Consider the following 21,893-nt stretch of genomic DNA (forward strand, 5'->3'; position numbering starts at 1 on the left):
TGTGAGTTTTAAATATTAAACCATTTAAGTTAAGCCAAGAAGCAATTATAGAGAATGGAAAAAAAATGAAAATAATGTGAGTAAATGCAATGAACTAATCCCTTCATTGCACATTGAACTGCAATAAATCACAGAAACATAGACATTAGCTAATTCTTCATAGTCTGACAGCGGGGGACGCATTTACAATTGGTGCCAGTGGCAAAGCAGTAGGGACTGTAAATGTGCCTGGTTGTAGCCGTACAGTGTGATAGGTTATTGTGACCATCCTCTGCGGTCTTCATCCTCTGGCGGAGGGAGAACACTGGGAGTCGTAGTTTTGAATTGGATCAGATCTGTGAACACTTATTCGAAACAGATGTAAAATTTACCAAACCTGAGAACGAAAACCTTTCACAATGAGGCTGCGTTCACACCCAGCAGTCACGCTGAGAACCTCCGCAGCCTGGTGCTTCAGCAGTCTTTCACTGTTTCTTTGCAGAATCTGTTTATCTTGAAAGGAAACAGTTGTTTCTCCTGCAAGATAAAGTGATAGTGCAAGAAACAACGGAAATATGGCATCCACCAGTGGTGTAACTAGAGTCCTATGGGCCCCAAGGCAAAATGTGGACTTGGTTTCTCATTCAGCATGCTGTTCAGATGTGGGGGTCCCAATGACATGGATATTGTCTATATTGACTCCTATAAAAATAATAATAATACAACTACAATATATAAATATGTCAGAAAAACACGGCAATCAGATCATTTTCTAATTAATACTTATAAATAATTCAGTCATAGCAAATATTACCCCCATGCTATTATTAAGCAAAGTACACTATACAAAGGCCAATAATATCACAATACTAAAGGAGGAAAATAATGTCATCACTCCATGACCTTATATTACCACCACATAGTGTCTGAATATCTCCACCATCTTGTTACTACACAAAACCCATTATACCAAGACCAACATGCCAATAATACCACATAAATAATGTCCTCCTATATGGCCCCCATACATTTATAATGTTCTCCTATATGGCCCCCATCTATATATATATAATTGTCTAAGGGTTTTTCTGTCTGTCTGTCTGTCCTGGAAATCCCGCGTCTCTGATCTGCTGCGAATTCTGGAATCATCATTGTCCATATACTACGGGGACATGCATATTCTAGAATACCCGATGCGTTAGAATCGGGCCACAATCTAGTCTATATATATAATTGTCTAAAGGTTTTTCTGTCTGTCTGTCTGTCCTGGAAATCCCGCGTCTCTGATTGGTCGAGGCCCCCAGGCCTCGACCAATCAGCGACAGGCACAGTATCGACGTAGATGTCATAATGGTTGCCATGGCAATGATGATGTCATAAAGGTTGCCTCGACCAATCAGCGACGGGCACAGTCTGCCGCGAATTCTGGAATCATCATTGTCCATATACTACGGGGACATGCATATTCTAGAATACCCAATGCGTTAGAATCGGGCCACAATCTAGTCTACTATATAATTGTCTAAGGGTCACTTCCGTCTGTCTGTCTGTCCTTCTGTCTGTTTGTCACGGATATTCATTGGTCGCGGCCTCTGTCTGTCATGGAATCCAAGTCGCTGATTGGTCGTGGCAAAACAGCCACGACCAATCAGCGACAGGCATAGTTTGGCGGAAAAATGGCCGCTCCTTCCTCCCCACAGTCAGTGCTGTACTCCCCTCCAGTCTGCCCTCACACAGGGTTAATGGCAGCGGTAACGGACCGCATTATGCCGCGGTGTAATGCACTCCGTTACCGCTGCTATTAAACCTGTGTGACCAACTTTTTACTATTCATGCTGCCTATGCAGCATGAATAGTAAAACAATCTAATGTTAAAAATAATAATAAAAAAAATCGTTATATACTCACCGTCCGTCGGCCCCCGGATCGACAACAGGCCTTTCCTGCTCGCGACGCTCCGGTAACCGGTCCATGCTGCGATCTCGCGAGATGATGACCTAGCGATCTCGCAAGACCGCTACATCATCATCTTGCGACACTGCAATGCACTCTTGAGACCGGAGCGCACGAGCAGCGTCGGTAACCGCTTCGCCTGGATCCGGAGGCTCCGGAAAGGTGAGTATATAACTATTTTTTATTTTATTTATTTTTTTTAACAGGGATATGATGCCCACATTGCTATATACTACGTGGGCTGGGCAACATACTACATGGGCTGCGCAATATACTATGTGGGCTGCGCAATATACTACGTGGGCTGCGCAATATACAACGTGGGCTGCGCAATGTACTACGTGGGCTGCGCAATGTATTGCGTGGGCTGCACAATGTACTTCGTGGGCTGCGCAATGTACTACTTGGGCTGCGCAATGTACTGCGTTGGCTGCGCAATGTACTGCGTTGGCTGCGCAATGTGCTATGTGGGCTGCGCAATGTACTGCGTTGGCTGCGCAATGTACTGCATTGGCTGCGCAATGTACTGCGTGGGCTGCGCAATGTACTGCGTGGGCTGTGCAATGTACTGCGTGGGCTGCGCAATGTAATGCGTGGGCTGCGCAATGTACTGTGTGGGCTGCGCAATGTACTGCGTGGGCTGCGCAATGTACTGTGTGGGCTGCGCAATGTACTGTGTGGGTTGCGCAATGTACTGCGTGGGCTGTGCAATGTAATGCGTGGCTGTGCAATATACTACGTGGGCTGTGCTATACACTACGCATACATATTCTAGAATACCCGATGCGTTAGAATCGGGCCACCATCTAGTACATTTATAATGTCCTCCGATAAAGGCCACATATAGTAATAATGTTCCTCTATGTTGTCCCCATACATATAATACTGTTCCCTTATATACCTTATGTGGCTTCCATCCAGATATGATACCCCCTTTTGTACCACTACTCTTCACCCATATCCCAACAATCATGTGACATTGTTAAGTCATGTGACAGCTGCATCCAATCAGCGATCACTAACTGACTGCCTCCTTTCAGTCAGAATAGTAAAGGCTGATTGGCCGTAAGGCTAAAGGCCCTAATTCATGGAGGCCAGCAATGTTACCACTGATCTTGATGAGAGGATGTGTTCAAGTCAGACTCTCCTAATTCATTAAGAGGGGCATGCCACTTAATGAATCAGGCTCGTCTGCGAACTGGTGTGCGCCTTGCTATAAACCTAAAGGAAATGTGCTGTACTTCATACAACAGTTTTGCACTTTGCGCCACCTTCCCTCTCGGGGGAGACCTATGTACCTTTTCATCCTGAGCTGTTTGGTTGATGAAGAACAGAACTACTATGAACAGAGAGGCAACCTTGAAGTCCTCATCCAGTACACCTTACCTATCTAGGACACCAATTGTCACCCCATATGTTACCATTGTATGACACTAAGATAACTAAGAATTGGATTAAAAAAACATCATTAGCAAACTTAATCAGGTAATTATTTTAATTATGTCACATTGGTAGGGGTCTGACCTTTGAAACCATAATGATTCTGAAATCGAAGGGGGTTGAAGACTAGATTTTGCCCGTTTGTTTTTTCATGATCAGTACCCCTAGAGATTTGACTATTCATGGAATTACAGCACAACGTTAATTACTTGAAAGGGTCAGGATGCAGATTCCTGCACAGAGTAGTGGACAGGAGCGCCACTGTGCAGGGAAAAAGAAGGACCAGTAGCGCCACAACCTCAGGAACACAACTTTTTTCCCAGGAACAGTTTGCGCCCCAGAGGTTGAACCCTATCAGTCATGAAATGAAGGCATATTCCAGCAATATGCAATCACGTAATGACGCGGAACAATCCCTTTAGTGAGATTTGTGACCTCTTCAGTTCACTGTGCTCCATACAACCTGGTGCAGTATGCCTCTTTCCATTATTTCTCCTTTCAATGTGCTAGGAAATGTCATACCTGCTCCTAATTATGCATTTTTATACCACAAGAAAATAATTACAACTCAGCATGTCCCAAGAGTACACGTTATTTATATACCTGCAGCCGTCTTTGATTTTTTTTTAGGTGCTACTTAATTTTATGCACACCGTAAGAAGTTTCATGCGCTGTTTATTCAGATTCTGCCCGTCCTCCTCAATCTATCTGCTCTTCACACATATTTTTCAGAGTCTGCTTGGAAGCATCTCCCCATTTTACTTCTATTGTTTATTTCAACACATTTAGTTCCAGATGTCCTTGCAGTACATTGAATTCCATTTTCGGCCTCTCTACCTTCTCGAGGTGCTAATGACATCAGTCTGATATATTCCGAATGTGAAAATCCAATATCTGCAATGCCGAATGCATACTTTCAGAACCGTGATGGAATTGCCTCTGAATATTCCTAAGTAGTTATTTTCCGAAGCTTTTTTTTTTTCATGCTTTTTTTTTTACGTTTTATTAATACAAATTGTAAAGAAAACATTCATTATGAAACTCTGATTTCATAATCCGCCTGCCTGGTATTTTACTGAAGCGGTAATGATGTGAAATCCAAGCAGTAACTGAGAGCAGGTGCCTTGTGTCCTGCTGAGTGAAGGAAGATGATTTACACTAGAACTCCTGGGTCTAAGGTAATTTAACAGTATTAATGCAGTTAGGCACAGCAGTTGATTAAAAGTTGTTGCACAAATGTTCCTTATTGCCCCCTCTAAATCTTCTCGCTTCCTGTTCCCAGCAGATGTACCAATTGCCGCAAAATTAATTGGAAAGAATACTTTTCTCCATGCAAGTGCCAGATATTTGACATGTCGAAAGCTTGAAGGTTTATTCGTCTGCGAGAGCTTTTATAGCTACTGTAAATGAATGGACTAATCATTTAGTACCTTGCCATTCATTAGATAATATTAGGTCTTTTAGAGAAATAATTCTGCAGACTTACATCTGCATTACTTGTCAACGTGCGGTGGACTCTTCCTTCTGCCGAAGACGTGGCCGGAGATTCCTCTTTATTGGTGGGTTAATCATGTGCGGTCAGTTGTCACTGGTGACAATTTACTGTACTGTACTGTACATTTAGCAGTTCTGCCTGTATGGGTTAGAGACTGAAAGACGACGTACCGGATGGTGAGTTACTGAATGCGTGTGCTGTGTATTACTGATATTACTTCATGAAAAAACACTGCGACATGTACGTGTGCAGTGTTATTTCATGAACTACTGTCTATGGGACCATAGGCTCCTTTCACTAGCACCCTCCGACTCCTCTCAGTTGAGTGCTAGCTATCAAATTCCTCGTATTCCTGATATTAGTCATGTAAGGCACCCAAGGCGTCTAAGGATCCCTCAACTTCACCCATTATCTCACTGCAGTGGGAGCAGTGATTAAAAAGTGGCATATGTCTTACGAATTAATAAAAAAAAGCTGCGCTCTACAGACACAGGATACTTGTATGTTCCTTTAAAAAACATTTTATTACAATAGCAAAGGTGAGGAATCTGTTCCATTTTCCATTAGAACAGCAGTGTTTAATATGTTCCTTGAGGGGGTTGTCCACTAGTGGAAAGCCCCTTGGCAACAGCCCCAGGATGCAGCATAAAAGACCATTACCATTCTTTCAATAGCTGAACACTGTTCTTACACTTAGACACAACTGTAAAGGCTGCAGCCAATCCATAAGAGCCGATTGTCTGCAGCGGTTGCATGGCATTGTTGTCAGGTGATTAGCATGGCACACAGCACTGAGAGTGGAGGAACGGTGCTGGTCTGGGAATCAGGTTTATATCTTTTTTTTTCTTTATGCTGCACTCTGGTATTCTTACTTAGGAGTTGTTCAATAGTGGCCAACCACCTTAAAGACAGACATCTTTAGGCCAATTTTTAATTACTTAAAGGGTCATGGGCAGCATGTATCAGATACTGGCTTCATGATTTCAGTCATATATGTATCTCCGCAGGTTTCTCCTTGTATGTACGTTGAAGGTACGTTTAAGTAGAGACCTGTCACTCCAGGACAGCAGGCGGGGAGAAGCCGCTGGTAGCCCGCATGTCCGACTAGTCTCTCATGCGGCTCATTCCAAGACATCTTTTAAGCTGCGCTGATACATTATAGAGTTAAACATTTTTGGCTGAAATCATGCAACCAGTGTCTTATACATGCTGCCTGTAGATTGTTGTTCCCTTTAAAGGTCGGGGTCACACTAGCGATGAATACGGACGAGTGCTATGCGATAAAACATTGCATAGCACTCGGACCAGTATTCCTCTATGGGGCAGCTCACATCAGCGTTTTTTTCTCAGCCGTTTTCAACATGTGAGTGAAATCGCAGCATGTTGTGATTGTCACCGACACTCGGCTGAGTCTCGGCTCACTCGCACTCATATAAGCCTATGGGTGCGAGTGAGACAACGCAGATCACCATTTACGCTGACCCCGGCAAAGGAGGAGGTGGAAAAATTCATTGCTCCACCTTCTCCACACCTGTGCTCTGATGCTCTCTGATGCGAGAGGCTCGGAGCACAGACGCATGACACTCACAATTTTCATAGTCATGAAAATACAGAAAAATCTTTAAATGAGAAGATGTGTCCAAACTTTTGGTCTGTACTGTAGATGGAGCCAGATACCAAGGGTAACCTCTTCACCCATACACTATCGGAACCTGAGCATGGCACACAACAATTCCAACATAATTACTCTGTGCTCAGCTATGCTCACATAGCTAACCAAGCTGACGAGGAGATGCAAGAGTTAACTGTGGTCTAACCCAACTTTGTAGATTTTGACTGACGTTGAGCGTTAGAGGCGTTCATGTCTGTTGGTGAAATGATGAAGAAAAAAAGTTTCTTGGAGATATTGTAAAGTTTCAGAAATTCCAGCAGTTCCAAGAATATTGTATGAGAGTTTTTCAAATGCAAATGTAGCATTGTGGTTACACTGTAAGGTTTTTCTCCCTGGAAACAATGTTTCAGGCCCTTCAGCACTGAATAGAAGATAAAAGGTTAATGTAGAAAAGGTTACTTCAGCAGAAAGATTTTATGGTGTTTTTTCTGCTCCAGCTAGAGGTGCTCACCATTGGGCAGCTTTATGATGCAGGAACTTTACACTGAACCACCTGAGGTAGTGAAGCGGAGAATTATGCCATGAATCACATCTCGGAAGCAAGTGTGTACATAACCTGAAGTCTTCTGTTCTCTCTCTTTCCCGCAGCCTTGCATCTGTAATTCGGGGCCAGGTTCTCACAGCTGATGGAACACCGCTCATTGGAGTCAATGTGTCATTTCTGCATTACCTGAACTATGGATACACGATCACACGCCAAGATGGGATGTGAGTGCATATGCTCATAAATTACAGGGAGTGCACATAATAAAAGTAGGAAATGTCATGTTTTATTGCATTGCTCTTTCATTTACAGGAAAGCTTTTTATTATGTAATTATTTGGAGCCAGTATGATAGCAGACACCTTCAAAGTTTGTGTTATCTTTTATTTAAAACTGTATGTAGAAATGAGTAATATTAAATCCTATGTACTAGTCTGATCAGCAGATTTCTACCCAAACAGTAAAACTTTACATGTGCTCATGAATGTTCCTCTTCTTTATTCGGCACATGATTCGCCTGGTAGCACCGCAGTTTGTTCTCCACAATTGTTTTCTTCTCCTTCCTGTCTTGTGCCTTGTGTGCTTCTTCGCCGAGTAGTATATAAAGGGAAGGCACTGCTTTACAGGTAGCTCGGTAGAAAGGCAAAATGAGCAATTGTAACTACACAGTGCTATATAATATGATGACTGCAATATATTACAAGGATACAAATTTTGATGGTAGGAGGAGGAGGATTGCTTCTCTAAATAGACTATCGTCAATTCAAGTGAGTATCAATGACAACAGTACTTTTACTTTTGTATACTTTACTATAAAGATATGTATCAATATATGCATACCGTCTATCACATTTGTAATTGTAGTTGCCAAGGAGTTGTGACACTACTGTTCAATGACCACAAAGGACATGTGTATGAGTGGTCTTTGTGGGGATACTGTTGTGCCGATAGTAATAATGAAACAGTTGGAGAGACCTGCGGAAGCACTATAGACCAGAGGTGTCAAACTGCATTCCTCGAGGGCCGCCAACAGGTCATGTTTTCAGGATTTCCTAAGCATTCCACAAGGTGTTGGAATCATTCTGTGCAGGTGATTAAATTATCACCTGTGCAATACAAGGAAATCCTGAAAACATGACCTGTTGGCCCTCGAGAAATGCAGTTTGACACCTCTGCTATACACTATCCATGAAATATAGTGATAACATATGGTTATAGTAGAGCAGAGATACTCAAATAGTGGTCGGTTGTCCAAATATGGACCAGAGAAGGCAGCTGTCTAGGTTCCTTCTGATCGAGTGCAGCAATTCAGAAGAGTCAGGGAAGAAGCTGGTGGATAGACCAAAGGTGCAATTTGCAAAATGCAAGGATAAGAGAGAGGCGGACAGAAGCTGGTGAAAGGATAGACAGGTGTCAGCAGGTAGCGCCTATGCTCACAGAGGGAGCACCAGAAAGGAAGCAGCTAAGGTGAGCGCTGGGAAAGGTATCAGTGTACCCCTCTTGGCTATGAACCATGAATACTCAGCCACTACTCGATTCAGATAGCTGGGACACAGGTCCATTCACATTATGTTAGTGCTGTAGGTTTAGTGTATGCAAAGGAATATGGGCCATATGTGGTCAAATTTATCCATAGGGCTCCATTCACCAGCTAGATGCCAAAAAATGTATTTTTGACCTACACTGGACCTGTAAGCTTTAGTATACCTTTTTGTGTAGAAGTGTTAAATAGGGTTCTTTCAGTACGAGCGACATATACAACTCTATGACACTGCCGGAGGTTCACATGGGGCAGTACTGTATATCAGTGGACTGCATGGTGTTACAGTTGTGCAAATATTAATAGCATTTCTATTGGAAGGCTCTAACATGATGTGAATAAGTATTTAAGCTAATCCTTACTTGTTGGTGTTGAGTTCAACTTTTTACCTATAAGGCGAGTGGATCTTTGCTAAAAGTAGTACCATACCGCTGTACTAGAAGTGTGCTATTCTGCCGGTACATATCCACTTCAAAGAAAGAAAAAACTGTCAGAGTATATTAGGTCACAATATGCATTAACACCGTTGATTTAACAGCACATAAGAACGCAGAAAATATAAAAAATACCATATAAACAACAGTGTTAGAAAAGAATTCAATCGACATTCATGAATACAAAGCCCCATTTTCTGGTGACGTTAAAGTCCTTTGGGTCCCATAATATTGTTATGGGTTTAAAATTATCCATTCATTTATATACATATTTGATATTTCCTTCCGCAACATCATTGATTCTGCATCCGTATTTAATTATATGTCACATTTTGATACATGTATTCAATTTAGCATTGTTAGCGAGCTCTGCGTTATCCGTGGTTCAAAATATATGATCACAAATCCTACCCTCAGGCTGCCTCATAGTCCCCAGGCTCTTGTTTATGTGGGTCTATTCTTGAGGTTTGCAAATCCGTTCTGCAACCTGGCTAGTTCCTGGGTATAATGACACCGCATCCTTTTTCATGTCTCTAGGCTAGAACCAGGATGATAGGAGCAGATAAGTACTAAATTAGAAAATGTGCTGAGATGCTTGTGGTTCTGGGAGCCCTCTGCCAGATGCGATGGAATGAAGTTGGACCATTGTGGCCTGCAAGCTACGTGTCTGATGTGGTTTTCATGTTGATACAATAAAAGTTATCATCTACAGGAAAATAAATCAAGATTTTTTTAGGCCCAGCAGACCAGTTTGGTCCGTGCTGTATAATGTTTTCTATCATTAGGAGCAACGCATCTGCCAGATTGGTGTCCCTGCTTCTTTTCATTTGCAGCGTGATTCTTTGGTACTAACATAAGCTTCCTAGCATCACCGTTACCATTTTATTATATTAAACCTCTGTTTCTCCTCCCAGGTTTGATCTGGTTGCTAATGGCGGAGCATCGCTTACACTTATGTTCGAAAGATCTCCGTTCCTCACACAATACCACACCGTCTGGATCCCGTGGAATGTTTTTTATGTCATGGACACCCTGGTGATGAAAAAGGAACAGAATGAAATACCTAGTTGTGATCTGAGTGGTTTTATCAGACCAAACCCTGTTATAGTGTCATCTCCTTTGTCGACATTCTTTAGATCATCCCCTGAGGACAGCCCAATAATTCCCGAAACACAGGTACCATTTTCTACTTTTATTTTCTATTTCTCTATTATATAATATATAAAAATGTCCTGGAATTGCTTTATAGGAGCTAGAAGTGTCTTCTGTAAGCAGTAATTTGCTAACATATTGTTTTCAGGTTCATTTACCATTACCTCCTCTTTTGTTAAGGACATTTCTCACAATACAAATTCAGTACGTTGTCACGGCGTAGTAGCAATACCCTTGACACGATGATGAATTTTGATTTAATTAATGTTACTAAATTAGGAAACTGCTATTTATTCTCCAATACTATTATATTGTTCCTATTTCTAAACATTTTGCTGTTTAGAGGTAGATAGGTCTCTCCAATATATACTGCAGTCTGTCACCTAGTTACAAGACAGAAAATAGATAAAGGTCCAACAAGGTCATACTGATAATAGCTAAAACCATATGTTGTTTGGGCATGAACAGGTACAAGATAGTGAGGAACCACTATTGCTCTACGGAAAGATGAATATATGTGTAAATATAAATATATATATATATATATATATATATCTATATATATATATATATATATATATATATATATATATGTATATATATATATATATATATATATATATATATATATATATAGATAGATATATATATATATATATATATATATATATATATATATATATATATATATATATATATATATACAGTATGTATATACATTATACTGACAAAAGTATTGGTAGCTTCATGACATCCCGTTCTAAATTGATAAGCATTCATACGGAGGTAGTCCTCCCTTTGTAGCCATAACAGCTTCCACTCTTCTAGGATGGCTTTCTACAAGATTTTGTGGTACATCCATGTGAATTTTTACCAATTCATACAGAAGAGCATTTGAAGTCTCCAGTCTAGTTCATCCTAAAAGTGTTCGATGAGGTTGAGGTCAGGGCTCTGTATGGACCAGTAATGCACTTTCACACCAAACTTTATGGACCTTACTTTCTGCACTGGGGCCCAGTCATGCTGGAACAGAAAATGGTCTTCCCCAAACTATTCCCACATATTTTAGTTGAAATCATACTGTACAATTGTCCAAAAAGTCTTGATGCAGGCCAAACAGTGAAAAACAGCCCCATAGCATTATCCCTCCACCATCAAGTGTTACAGTTTGCACCATGCAGTCAGGCCGGTAACGTTCTCCTTGTATTTGCAAAACCCAGACTCATCCTTCAGTTAGAGGCGTGTGATTCATCACTCTGCAAAACACGTTTCACTGTTCCAAGATCCAGTTGTGGCAGCTTTACACTACTGCATCTGATGTTTAACATTGTGCTTGGTGATGTAAAGCCCCTCAATACACATTGAATAACTGACTGATGATTGTTTGATTGGTAATTCCCAACTCCTCCATACAGACATAGCTCCCCACAGTGGCGTAACTACAAAGTTATGGGCCCCGGTGCGAACTTCCAAATGGGGCCCCCCCCGCCATAAAATTCAATGTAAGCCCCATAGAATACAATGCAGCCCCCCTCATAGTATAATGCAGCCCCTCCATACAGGGGCAGTGACAAAGACACGAGCAAATGGTGACGAGGGGGCAGAGGAGAGGGAACAAGGGGGCAAGGAAGACAGGCACTAGGGGACACATGGGGGCTAGGAGGCAGGGGAGAAGGATACAAGGGGTCTAGTGGGCAAGCGAGACTGACACAAGTGGGCAAGGGAGACTGACACAAAGGGCACACGGGGACTAGTGGACAAGAGAGACTGGCACACGGGGACACGGACTAGTGGGCAAGGGAGACTGACACACGGGGAATAGTGGGCAAGGGAGACTGATACAAGGGGACTAGTGGGCAATGGAGACTGACACACGGGGAATAGTGGGCAAGGGAGACTGATACAAGGGGACTAGTGGGCAATGGAGACTGACACACGGGGACAAGGACAAGGGAGACAGGCACAAGGGGACACATAGGGACTAGTGAGCAAGAGACTGACACAAGGGGACAAGGGATACAAGCACAAGGGGACACACAGGGACAAGTGGGAAAGGGAGACTGACACACAGGGACTAGTGGGCAAAGGAGACTGACACAAGCACAAGGGGACAAAGGAGACTGACACAAGCACAAGGGGACATAGGAGACAGGCACATGGGGACACACAGGGACTAATGGGCAAGGGAGACTGGCACACGGGGACACAAGCATAAGGGAGACAGGCTCAAGGGGACACACAGGGACTAATGGGCAAGGGAGACTGGCACACGGGGACAAGGGACACAAGCATAAGGGGACAAGGGAGACAGGCACATGGGGACACACAGGGACTAATGGGCAAGGGAGACTGGCACATGGGGACACAAGCATAAGGGAGACAGGCTCAAGGGGACTCACGGCCCCCTGACCTGCCAGAGCCGCTTGCAGCTGCGACCGTAGTAGTTACGCCGCTGCCTCACACACACACATACTACAGATATCACACACACACTACAGATATCACACACACACATCATACTACAGATATCACACACACACACACACACATCAGTTATTACACACACTACAGATATCACACACACACTACAGTTATCACACACACACACTACAGATATCACACACACACACAGACATACTACAGATATCACACACACACACACAATACTACAGATATCACACACACACACTACAGATAACACACACACACACACACACTACAGATATCACACACACACACACACACACACACATACACACACTACAGATATCACACACACACACACATACACACACTACAGATATCACACACACACACATCATACTACAGATATCACACACATACTACAGTTATCACACACACACTACAGATACCACACACACACACACACACACACACCAGAGATACCAGCTCATATACACAACTCACAATCTCCTCTCTGGTACAGGGGTGGCTGATGTAAACCGGCTGCAGCTCCTCAGCTTCTCCTGACTAAGGCTAGTTTCACACTAGCGTCGGGAACAACCCGTCGCTGTGCGTCGGGCCGACGTTCCCGACGCTAGTGTGGTCTCCGCCGCACAACGGGGGCAGCGGATGCATTTTTCCCACGCATCCGCTGCCCCATTGTGAGGTGCGGGGAAGTGCGGGGAGGTGGGGCGGAGTTCCGGCCGCGCATGCGCGGTCGGAAAAAGTGGACCGTCGGGAGCAAAAAACGTTACATGTAAGGTTTTTTTCTCCCGACGGTCCACTACCACACGCCCAAGCGTCGCAAAACGGACGCGACGTTTGGCAATGCGTCGCAAATGCGTCGCTAATGTTAGTCTATGACGAAAAAACGTATCCAGCAAGAACTTTTGCTGGATGCGTATTTTCGGCAAAACGACGCATTTGCGACGTATTGCAGTTAACGCTAGTGTGAAACTAGCCTAAAGCGGCTCTGTCCCGCACCTCCCCCCTGCTCTCGCCTTCTGTCCCGGGGTTATTTTGGCTTTCTCTTAAAGGGAACCTGTCACCCCGTTTTTTCCGTATGAGATAAAAATACTGTTAAATAGGGCCTGAGCTGTGCATTGCAACAGTGTATTTTGTGGACCCCGATTCCCCAACTATGCTGCAGAAATACGTTACCAAAGTAGTCGTTTTCGCCTGTCAATCAGGCTGGTCTGGTCAGATGGGCGTGGTGTCTTCCCCCAGATCTTGCTTAGTTTTCCGTTGGTGGCGTAGTGGTGTGCGCATGCCCAAGGTCCCGAATCCACTGCACAGGGGAGTGAAAATAGCGTGATGTGCGACATTTCATTGGTGATCGGTGGGGCAGCCATCTTCCTTTGGCCGCGCGTGCGCAGAAGCGGCGCTCTGCTGGCCGCGGCTTCAGGAAAATGGCCGCAGGATGCCGCGCGTGCCCAGATGGAGATCGCGGCGGCCATTTTCCTGAAGCAGAGATGCGACACCTCGTACACACCCGACTCCGCTCCGTACACCCCCGACTCCGCTCCGTACACCTCGTACACACACGGCTCCGCTCCGTACACCTCGTACACACACGGCTCCGCTCCGTACACCTCGTACACACCCGGCTCTGCTCCGTACACCTCATGCACACCCAGCTCTGCTCCGTACACCTCATGCACACCCAGCTCTGCTCCGTACACCTCATACACACCCGGCTCCGCTCCGTACACCTCATGCACACCCAGCTCTGCTCCGTACACCTCATGCACACCCAGCTCTGCTCCGTACACCTCATACACACACTGCTCTGCTACATCCACCCAAACCCCTCCTGACCTCACACAAAAGCTTACCTTCCTCCAGCATGATGACAAACAGCACTGCACTACTGTCCTGCACTACACGGAAGCCCTTGATCATGTGACTCCAACTCCTCCCCTCCTGTGACCTCATCACAGGTCCTGTGCGCACAGAGCAGTGGCAGCTATAGTAGTGGTGTGCGGCTCTCTGCGGTGGAGGGGCTCTGCTGCGGGTCAAGTGCAGTCCCACCCGTGATCGCGAGTGCACGCGCAGCAGGGCCTGTAAGGAAGAATTATTTAAAGGGCCGGCGGCCCATTTTGTAGCTTAGAGTTCTTAGGAGCCCGCCCAGTCTGCTGGACTGGGTGGGCCCCTAAGCACTGCGGGCCCCGTCGCAATTGCGACCCCTGCGACCGCGGTAGTTACGCCCCTGGCTCCCCATGCTCAGTGTTTGTGGTGATTAGAATGCCAGATGAGGTTTGGATTTCAGAGACCCAGGCTTCTATGTTAACCAGGCCTGACACTTTGTGACTGTATTGCTGTCGATTCTAATTGCTTCCACTTTTTAATAATACCACTCATTGTTGATTATGGACTGTTTGCAAGTGAAGAAATTTTGTGATCTGACTTGTTACAATACTGGTTCCCTATTACAGTACCATGCTCGAATCCATGGATCTCTTGATAATAATCCATTGTTTCTTAAATTGTGTACAGGCAGACTGCATGGCTAGGTGCTCGATTTTATATACATGTGGCAATGGGACTGAATGAGAAATTTCAATTCAATGATAAGAGGTGTGTGCAATTAATGCAGTTTTGGATGATTGTCTCAAAGAGATTTCACAGTAGTAGGCAATTATCCATTGCCTCTTGGAGTGACACCTGAAATGTTCCTTTATTCCTAGGACATAGGACTGCAATATCTGGGAATCTCATTGCTATATACAGACCTATGCAGCTTCTATTATGATGCAGTGGTTTACGATAGTATTCACCACTAAGTTAAGTAGTAGTGTTGAGCATTCCGATACCGCAAGTATCGGGTATCGGCCGATACTTGCGGGTATCGGAATTCCGATAACGAGATCCGATACTTTTGTGGTATCGGGTATCGGTATTGAAACAACATTAATGTGTAAAAGAAAGAAGTAAAATAAAAAATATTGCTATACTCACCTCTCCGATGCAGCCTGGACCTTACCGAGGGAACCGGCAGCGTTCTTTGCTTAAAATGCGCGCTTTTACTTCCTTCCGTGACGTCACGGCTTGTGATTGGTCGCGTGCCGCCCATGTGGCCGCGACGCGACCAATCACAGCAAGCCGTGACGTAATTTTCAGGTCCTGAATGCCTAATTCTAGGCATTCAGGATTTGAAAATTACGTTACGGCTTGTGATTGGTCGCGTCGCGGTCACATGGGCGGCACGCAACCAATCACAAGCCGTGACATAATTTTAAAATGCGCGCGTTTCCTGCCTCCCGTGACGTCACGGCTTGTGATTGGTCGCGTCGCCCATGTGACCGCGACGCGACCAATCACAAGCCGTAACGTAATTTTCAAATCCTGAATGCCTAGAATTAGGCATTCAGGACCTGAAAATTACGTCACGGCTTGCTGTGATTGGTCGCGTCGCAGCCACATGGGCGGCACGCGACCAATCACAAGCCGTGACGTCACGGAAGGCAGTAAACGCGCGCATTTTAAGCAAAGAACGCTGCCGGTTCCCTCGGTAAGGTCCAGGCTGCGTCGGAGAGGTGAGTATAGCAATATTTTTTATTTTAATTCTTTCTTTTACACATTAATATGGATCCCAGGGCCTGAAGGAGAGTTTCCTCTCCTTCAGACCCTGGGAACCATCAGGGATACCGTCCGATACTTGAGTCCCATTGACTTGTATTGGTATCGGGTATCGGTATCGGATTAGATCCTTAGATACTTTCCGATACCAATACTTTCAAGTATCGGATGGTATCGCTCAACACTACTAAGTAGTCTAAGTTGGTGAACTGAAGTGAAAAAAATATAGGTATGAATTAATTTTTTGGGATTAAATAACTAAAACTTGGCATGTGCATATGTATTCACCCCTTTTGCTATGATGCCCGTAAAAATTTCTGGTGCAAGCAATTATCTTCATAAGTCACATGCTTAGTGAAAGGAAGCCCATCTGTCTGCAATCTAAATATCACTTGGTCTGTCAGTATATACACACCATTCTGAAAGGCCGCAACACCATTAAGCAGTATGCACCACTAACCAGAAAACACCATGAAGAGCAAAGAGATCTCCAAATAAGTCAGGGACAAAGTTGTTGAAAAGTAGAAGTCAAGGTTGAGTCATAAAAAAAATCCCAATATCTGATGATCCCCGGAGCACCATCAAATCCATTATCAAATGGAAAGAACGTGAAACTACTACAAACTTCCAAGAGAGGGCTGCCCACCAAAACTCTCAGCCAGGGCAAGGAGGGCATTAATCAGAGAGGCAGTATAGATACCAAAATTAACCTTGAAGAAGATGCAGAGTTCCAAAGCAGAGACTGGAGTATCTGTCCATACGACCACAATAAGCTGTGCACTCCATAGAGGTGGCCATTATGGAAGACAGGACAGAAAAAAAGTCTTTACTTACAAACAAAAATTGTATGGCTTGTTTTGAGTATTCCTCAAATGTATGGAGGATAGTGCTGCAGTCAGATGAGACCAACATAGAACTTATGTCTCATGCCAATCCAACCCAGTTTATCACCCCAAGAACCTCATCCCCACCTTGAAACGTGATGGTGTCGACATCATGCTTTGAGGATGTTTTTCGGCAGCAAGGACAGGAAAAATGGTCCGAGTTGAGTTGAAGAACTATGGTGCAAAATACAGTGATTTTCTGGAGCAAAATCTCTTTCAGTCTGTCATTGATTTGAGACTGGGACGGAGGTTCACCTTCCAACTAGTCAAAGCACAGACCTTAATCCAATTATGAATCTGTGGTCAGACTTGAAGATTGCTGTTCACCAAAGGAAGCCAGCTAACTTGCAGGAGCTGGAGCAGTTTTGCCTTGAGGAATGTGGAAAAATCCCAGTGGCAAAATGTGGAAAGCTCATAGAGACTTAGGCAGAGCGACTTGTAGCTGTAATTGCCACAAAAGGAGGCTCTACAAAGTGCTGACTTTAGAGAGGTGAATAGTTATGCACACTGAAGTTTTCAGTTATTTTCTCCTATTTGTTGTTTGTCTCACAATAAAAAAAAAAGCCAAATGTTCACAGTTGTAGGCATGTTCTTAGCATGAACTGATGCAAATGCTGAAAAACAACAGATTCCAGGTTGTGAAGTAGCAAAACACAAAAAATGCCAAAGGGCGACTTACTTTCGCAAACCACTGTACATTAAATATATGTTTATTAGTGATGAGCGAGTGGGGATGTTACTCGAGTTTTCCGAGCATGCTCAGGTGGTCTCCGAGTATTTTGGGCATGCTCGTGTTTTGTTTGCGTCCCCGCAGCTGCATAATTTGCAGCTGTTAGAGAACCTGAACACATGCAGGGATTGCCTGTTTGTTAGGGAATCCCCACATGTATTCAGGCTGTCTAGCAGCCACAAATCATGTAGCTGCGGGGACACAAACATAATCTACAAGCATGCCCAAAATATTTGGAGAACACCTGAGCATACTTGGTAAACTCGAGTAACAAGCATACTCACTCATCACTAATGTTTATCTTAAATACCTCATACACATCAGACTAATGTTCATATTGATAAGTTCAGACAATTGTCTAAAGCAGGTGCCCTCAACCTGTTGCTCATGAGCCACATGTGGCTCATGAATCCATGGTTTTCAGCTGTCTGACAGCTTGGTATACTGACACTCGTTCTAACAAAGAGCTATGAAGAGCAGGTCTCCAGATGGTTAATTTTGTGAGTCACCCCACACAGGAAAGCAGGTCTGGATGCATATACTGGCCCTTGGGTTGGAGAGATAAATATGATAAGCTGGAGACAGGATGATACTGCCAGTTATCGAGTTATTTAAAAATGGATGCAACAGTGTGGTGGGAGTGCCTGATGTGAGAATACTTAATGGGGGTAAGGTGGGAACCCCGGGATGTACTATAAGTATGCTGCTTTGGTGTGATTTCTATGGGGAATCTTTGGCTGTCATTATACGTTTATTGGGTGCCTCTGGGTATTACTATTGTGGAGGGAGGCAAGCCCTGTATGTCACTGCTCTTGTGGGCTCTAGATGAGGCTTTTGGCCCTCTCTGAGAGCTGGATGTGGCTTTACAGATACGAATGATTAGGGGCTACTGGTCTAATGTGTATGAGGGCGCCAGTTAACTTGTTGGATGGGATGCCGATTGTACATGTTCGATTTCAGACTGACCATTGCCTTGCTCCTCCAGAGATAAGCCACCGGTCAACTTTCTCATAGTGGAAACAAAACAAGCGCTCTTGTGTATGGGAGAATCGTCTGAGATGGCTTTCGGCCAAACAATCGGCTGGTGCATTGTTTGGCTGACAGCCATCTGTGTATGGCCTGTCTTACATAATAAATCAACATATATGATGTCATCATTTGTACTTAGGAAACAGAGCACATTTAGATTTGGAGAATAGCGCTGTCACTCCCATAACATATAACAACGCGGGGGCTTCATTTGTGTCACATGATTTTTGCTTAAGTGTTTCCTGATACAATCCATAACTGTCAGTGCAGGTAAAACATAGTTACAGATGTAGCACACACCAATGTAACAATTGGTAGCTGCTGTCATCGCTGAAGATAATTGCATTACTGTTATATGCTAATTATCTTTTTTTTAATCAGTAGATAACATAACACCAGTGCCTTGTTTTATGCAATAGAGCTGCATGTTATATTAGTATGGAGAACACGTATTACAAGTAACTTGCTTCATAGAACTAAAACAGGGATTTATTTTAATTGAAATAAAATGTGTATTAGAAACTGCTTCAGAATTGCATAGTATGAATGAAGCTACTTTGTTACCGATAAGCACCTTAAGACCTTACTCAGAGACATCATCCATTTTTCACGATGACATTCTATCCTTGGTTTCCATGGATAGACCATGTTCTTATTATAATCTATGGAGCTGGCTTTTACATGTTCATGGTTTTTTGAAAAAAAAAAAACACACAGAGAGATATCCGTCCATGGTCTATGTCATGGATCAAAATTGCCAACACGAGCCCAAAGGTCTGTAAACATCACAGACAGCACAGGGATGCTATTAGTATGCAATCTGAGGGCTGTTCGTGATCAACATTATAATGTACAAGAGAAGCGTGTGACCCATTGAAGCGCACTTGTGTGAAACGATCGTCATCATTCACGCACCCCTGTTCCCATTCTCCAGCAGAAGAGGCTGCAATAAAGTCTGTAAAACTAGCCTGATGAGTACCATTCGTTTGTCTATATTTGATATTGGAGCTTCATAAATTAGTTATTTATTTTTGGATACGTGAAAATTACAGTCTCACAACACAGTATGATGGCCCCCACAGTCCCGCAACAAAGTATAATGGGCCCCACAGTCTCAAAATACATTTTGATGTCCCTGTAATAATTATAGGGGATAACTCAGGAGACTCTTTGCGTGGAACAAGACAACTACAGGACACCGTTTTGTAAGTGGTAAAGTCTATATTATCACACGGTGATTCAAACAGGTGCAGAGAGAAACTTAAGTCCACAACACTTGGTGCAAATAATAAACGCAGCTTAGCAGTCTATAGGAAACTTCAGAGGAAAATGCAATCAAGCAGAAAGTCTATGAAGCACAGTTATTCTTGAGGATACTTGACACGAATAAATCCTTGTCTTAGTCCAGGCACAGATAGATATGCTTATTAGGGAGTTAAAATCATATATTAGTTCAACAAGGGAGGCCTGGTTAATAGTCTCAGGTTATTGCAAAGCAGAAACAGCTTACATGTCCAGCAAATGCAGATGGAAGTAAACACGAACAGCAGATGAAGGAGGATTACTGGAAACTTGTGTATGCAGCAGGAACTCAGAGCTGAGTAGCAGGATCACCACACAGGTTCACAGGAGCAGGTATATAGCCAGGGAGTAATCATAGGTCAGGAGCTGGATGCAAGGCAGAATACTCTAGCACAGACTGAAGGCTGGAGTTTTATAGCAGGAAGACACAGTGCACATGAGACCAAAGACGCCATCTTGGAAAAGGGCAGTAATGCCCAAAAGGTAAAAAATGTCCAGAGTCCTGACAGTCCCCTCCCACTCCCCTCCACACAGTATAATTCCCCCACAACCCTCCACAGAGTATAATGATCCCCACACAGCCCTTCCACACAATTTTATGGCTTACACACAGTCCTCCCATGCAGTATAATTGCCCCCTCACAGCTTTCACACAAAGTATAAATGCCCCCACAGCCCTCCACACAGTATAATATTCCCACACAAGCAGTATAATGACCCACACACACTATCCTACATAAATTAATATGGCCCCCTAAACAGTTCTTCCCACACAGCCATTCACACAGTATGATGGACCCCACTGGGTCCTCCATACCCACAGAGTATAATAGATGCCCACACAGTATAATGCCCCCTCACAGCCCTCCACACAGTATACTGCCTTCCACAGCCCTCCATACAGTTTAATGCCCCCAACACAGCTCTTCCACACAATATTATAACCCCACAAAGCCCACCTACACAATATAATGGCTCCACACATTATGATGACCCTCACAGAGTCATCCATACCCACGCAGTATAATCGCTCCCCATGCAGTATGAGGCCCCTTCCCAGCCTTCCACACTGTATAATGGCCCTCCACACAGCTCTTCACACAGTATAATTGCCTCCTACAGCCCTCAATATAGTACAATGCTCCCCACAGGTCTGCATACTGTATAATGGCCTCCCACAACCCTCCACACAGTATAATGACCTCCCACACCCTCCCACAAAGTTTAAAGGCCCCCACAGAGCTCGTTGCAAAGGATAATGTCCACCACAGTCTCTCACACAGTATAATGGTCCCTACAGCACACCAACAAAGTATAATGGCCCCTAGACTGCCCTCCACACAGTATAATGACCCCCACATCCCTCCACACAAGATATTAGCATGATGTAGTAGTGTAATTGCACTCAGGGAGAATGATAGCGGGCAGCTCCCTTTTCCATCATTGTCTTCAACTGTATCTGCATCCAGAATGCAAATACCAATAAAAGAGTGACAGGAAGCAGAGGGCTTTAGGTGGACTGCTACGCTCCCCTCCAACTCATGGGCTCCATAGCAGCCACGTGTTCTGCCACTATTAGCTGGATGCCACTGAGTATACATTTATATGTTTTAGTACTGTCATCCTGCTTTTTATGCTTAACTGCAATGATTGGAATGTCTACTGAATGGCAAACTGAAAAGCTCTTGTGTATGCTAAAGGGATCAAGGTACAATAGTCACAAAGGTTATGTAGCTACATATCTGCGCAATAAAACTA

General features: G+C 44.0%; 1 protein-coding gene across 11 annotated transcripts in view; it reads left to right on the plus strand.

Annotated features, from left to right (window-relative positions):
- TENM3 (teneurin transmembrane protein 3) overlaps nt 1–21,893 on the plus strand; it is a 1,770,339-nt gene that overhangs the window by 1,512,457 nt on the left and 235,989 nt on the right. For all 11 annotated transcript variants that reach the window (XM_077279546.1, XM_077279548.1, XM_077279545.1 and 8 more), the window contains 2 exons: nt 7,128–7,247; nt 9,911–10,172. In XM_077279546.1, coding sequence (XP_077135661.1) covers nt 7,128–7,247; nt 9,911–10,172 — 382 coding nt within the window. The remainder of the gene's footprint in view (nt 1–7,127; nt 7,248–9,910; nt 10,173–21,893) is intronic.

Source organism: Ranitomeya variabilis, chromosome 1 (genome assembly GCF_051348905.1).
Source record: "Ranitomeya variabilis isolate aRanVar5 chromosome 1, aRanVar5.hap1, whole genome shotgun sequence".
NCBI classification, from domain to species: domain Eukaryota; kingdom Metazoa; phylum Chordata; class Amphibia; order Anura; family Dendrobatidae; genus Ranitomeya; species Ranitomeya variabilis.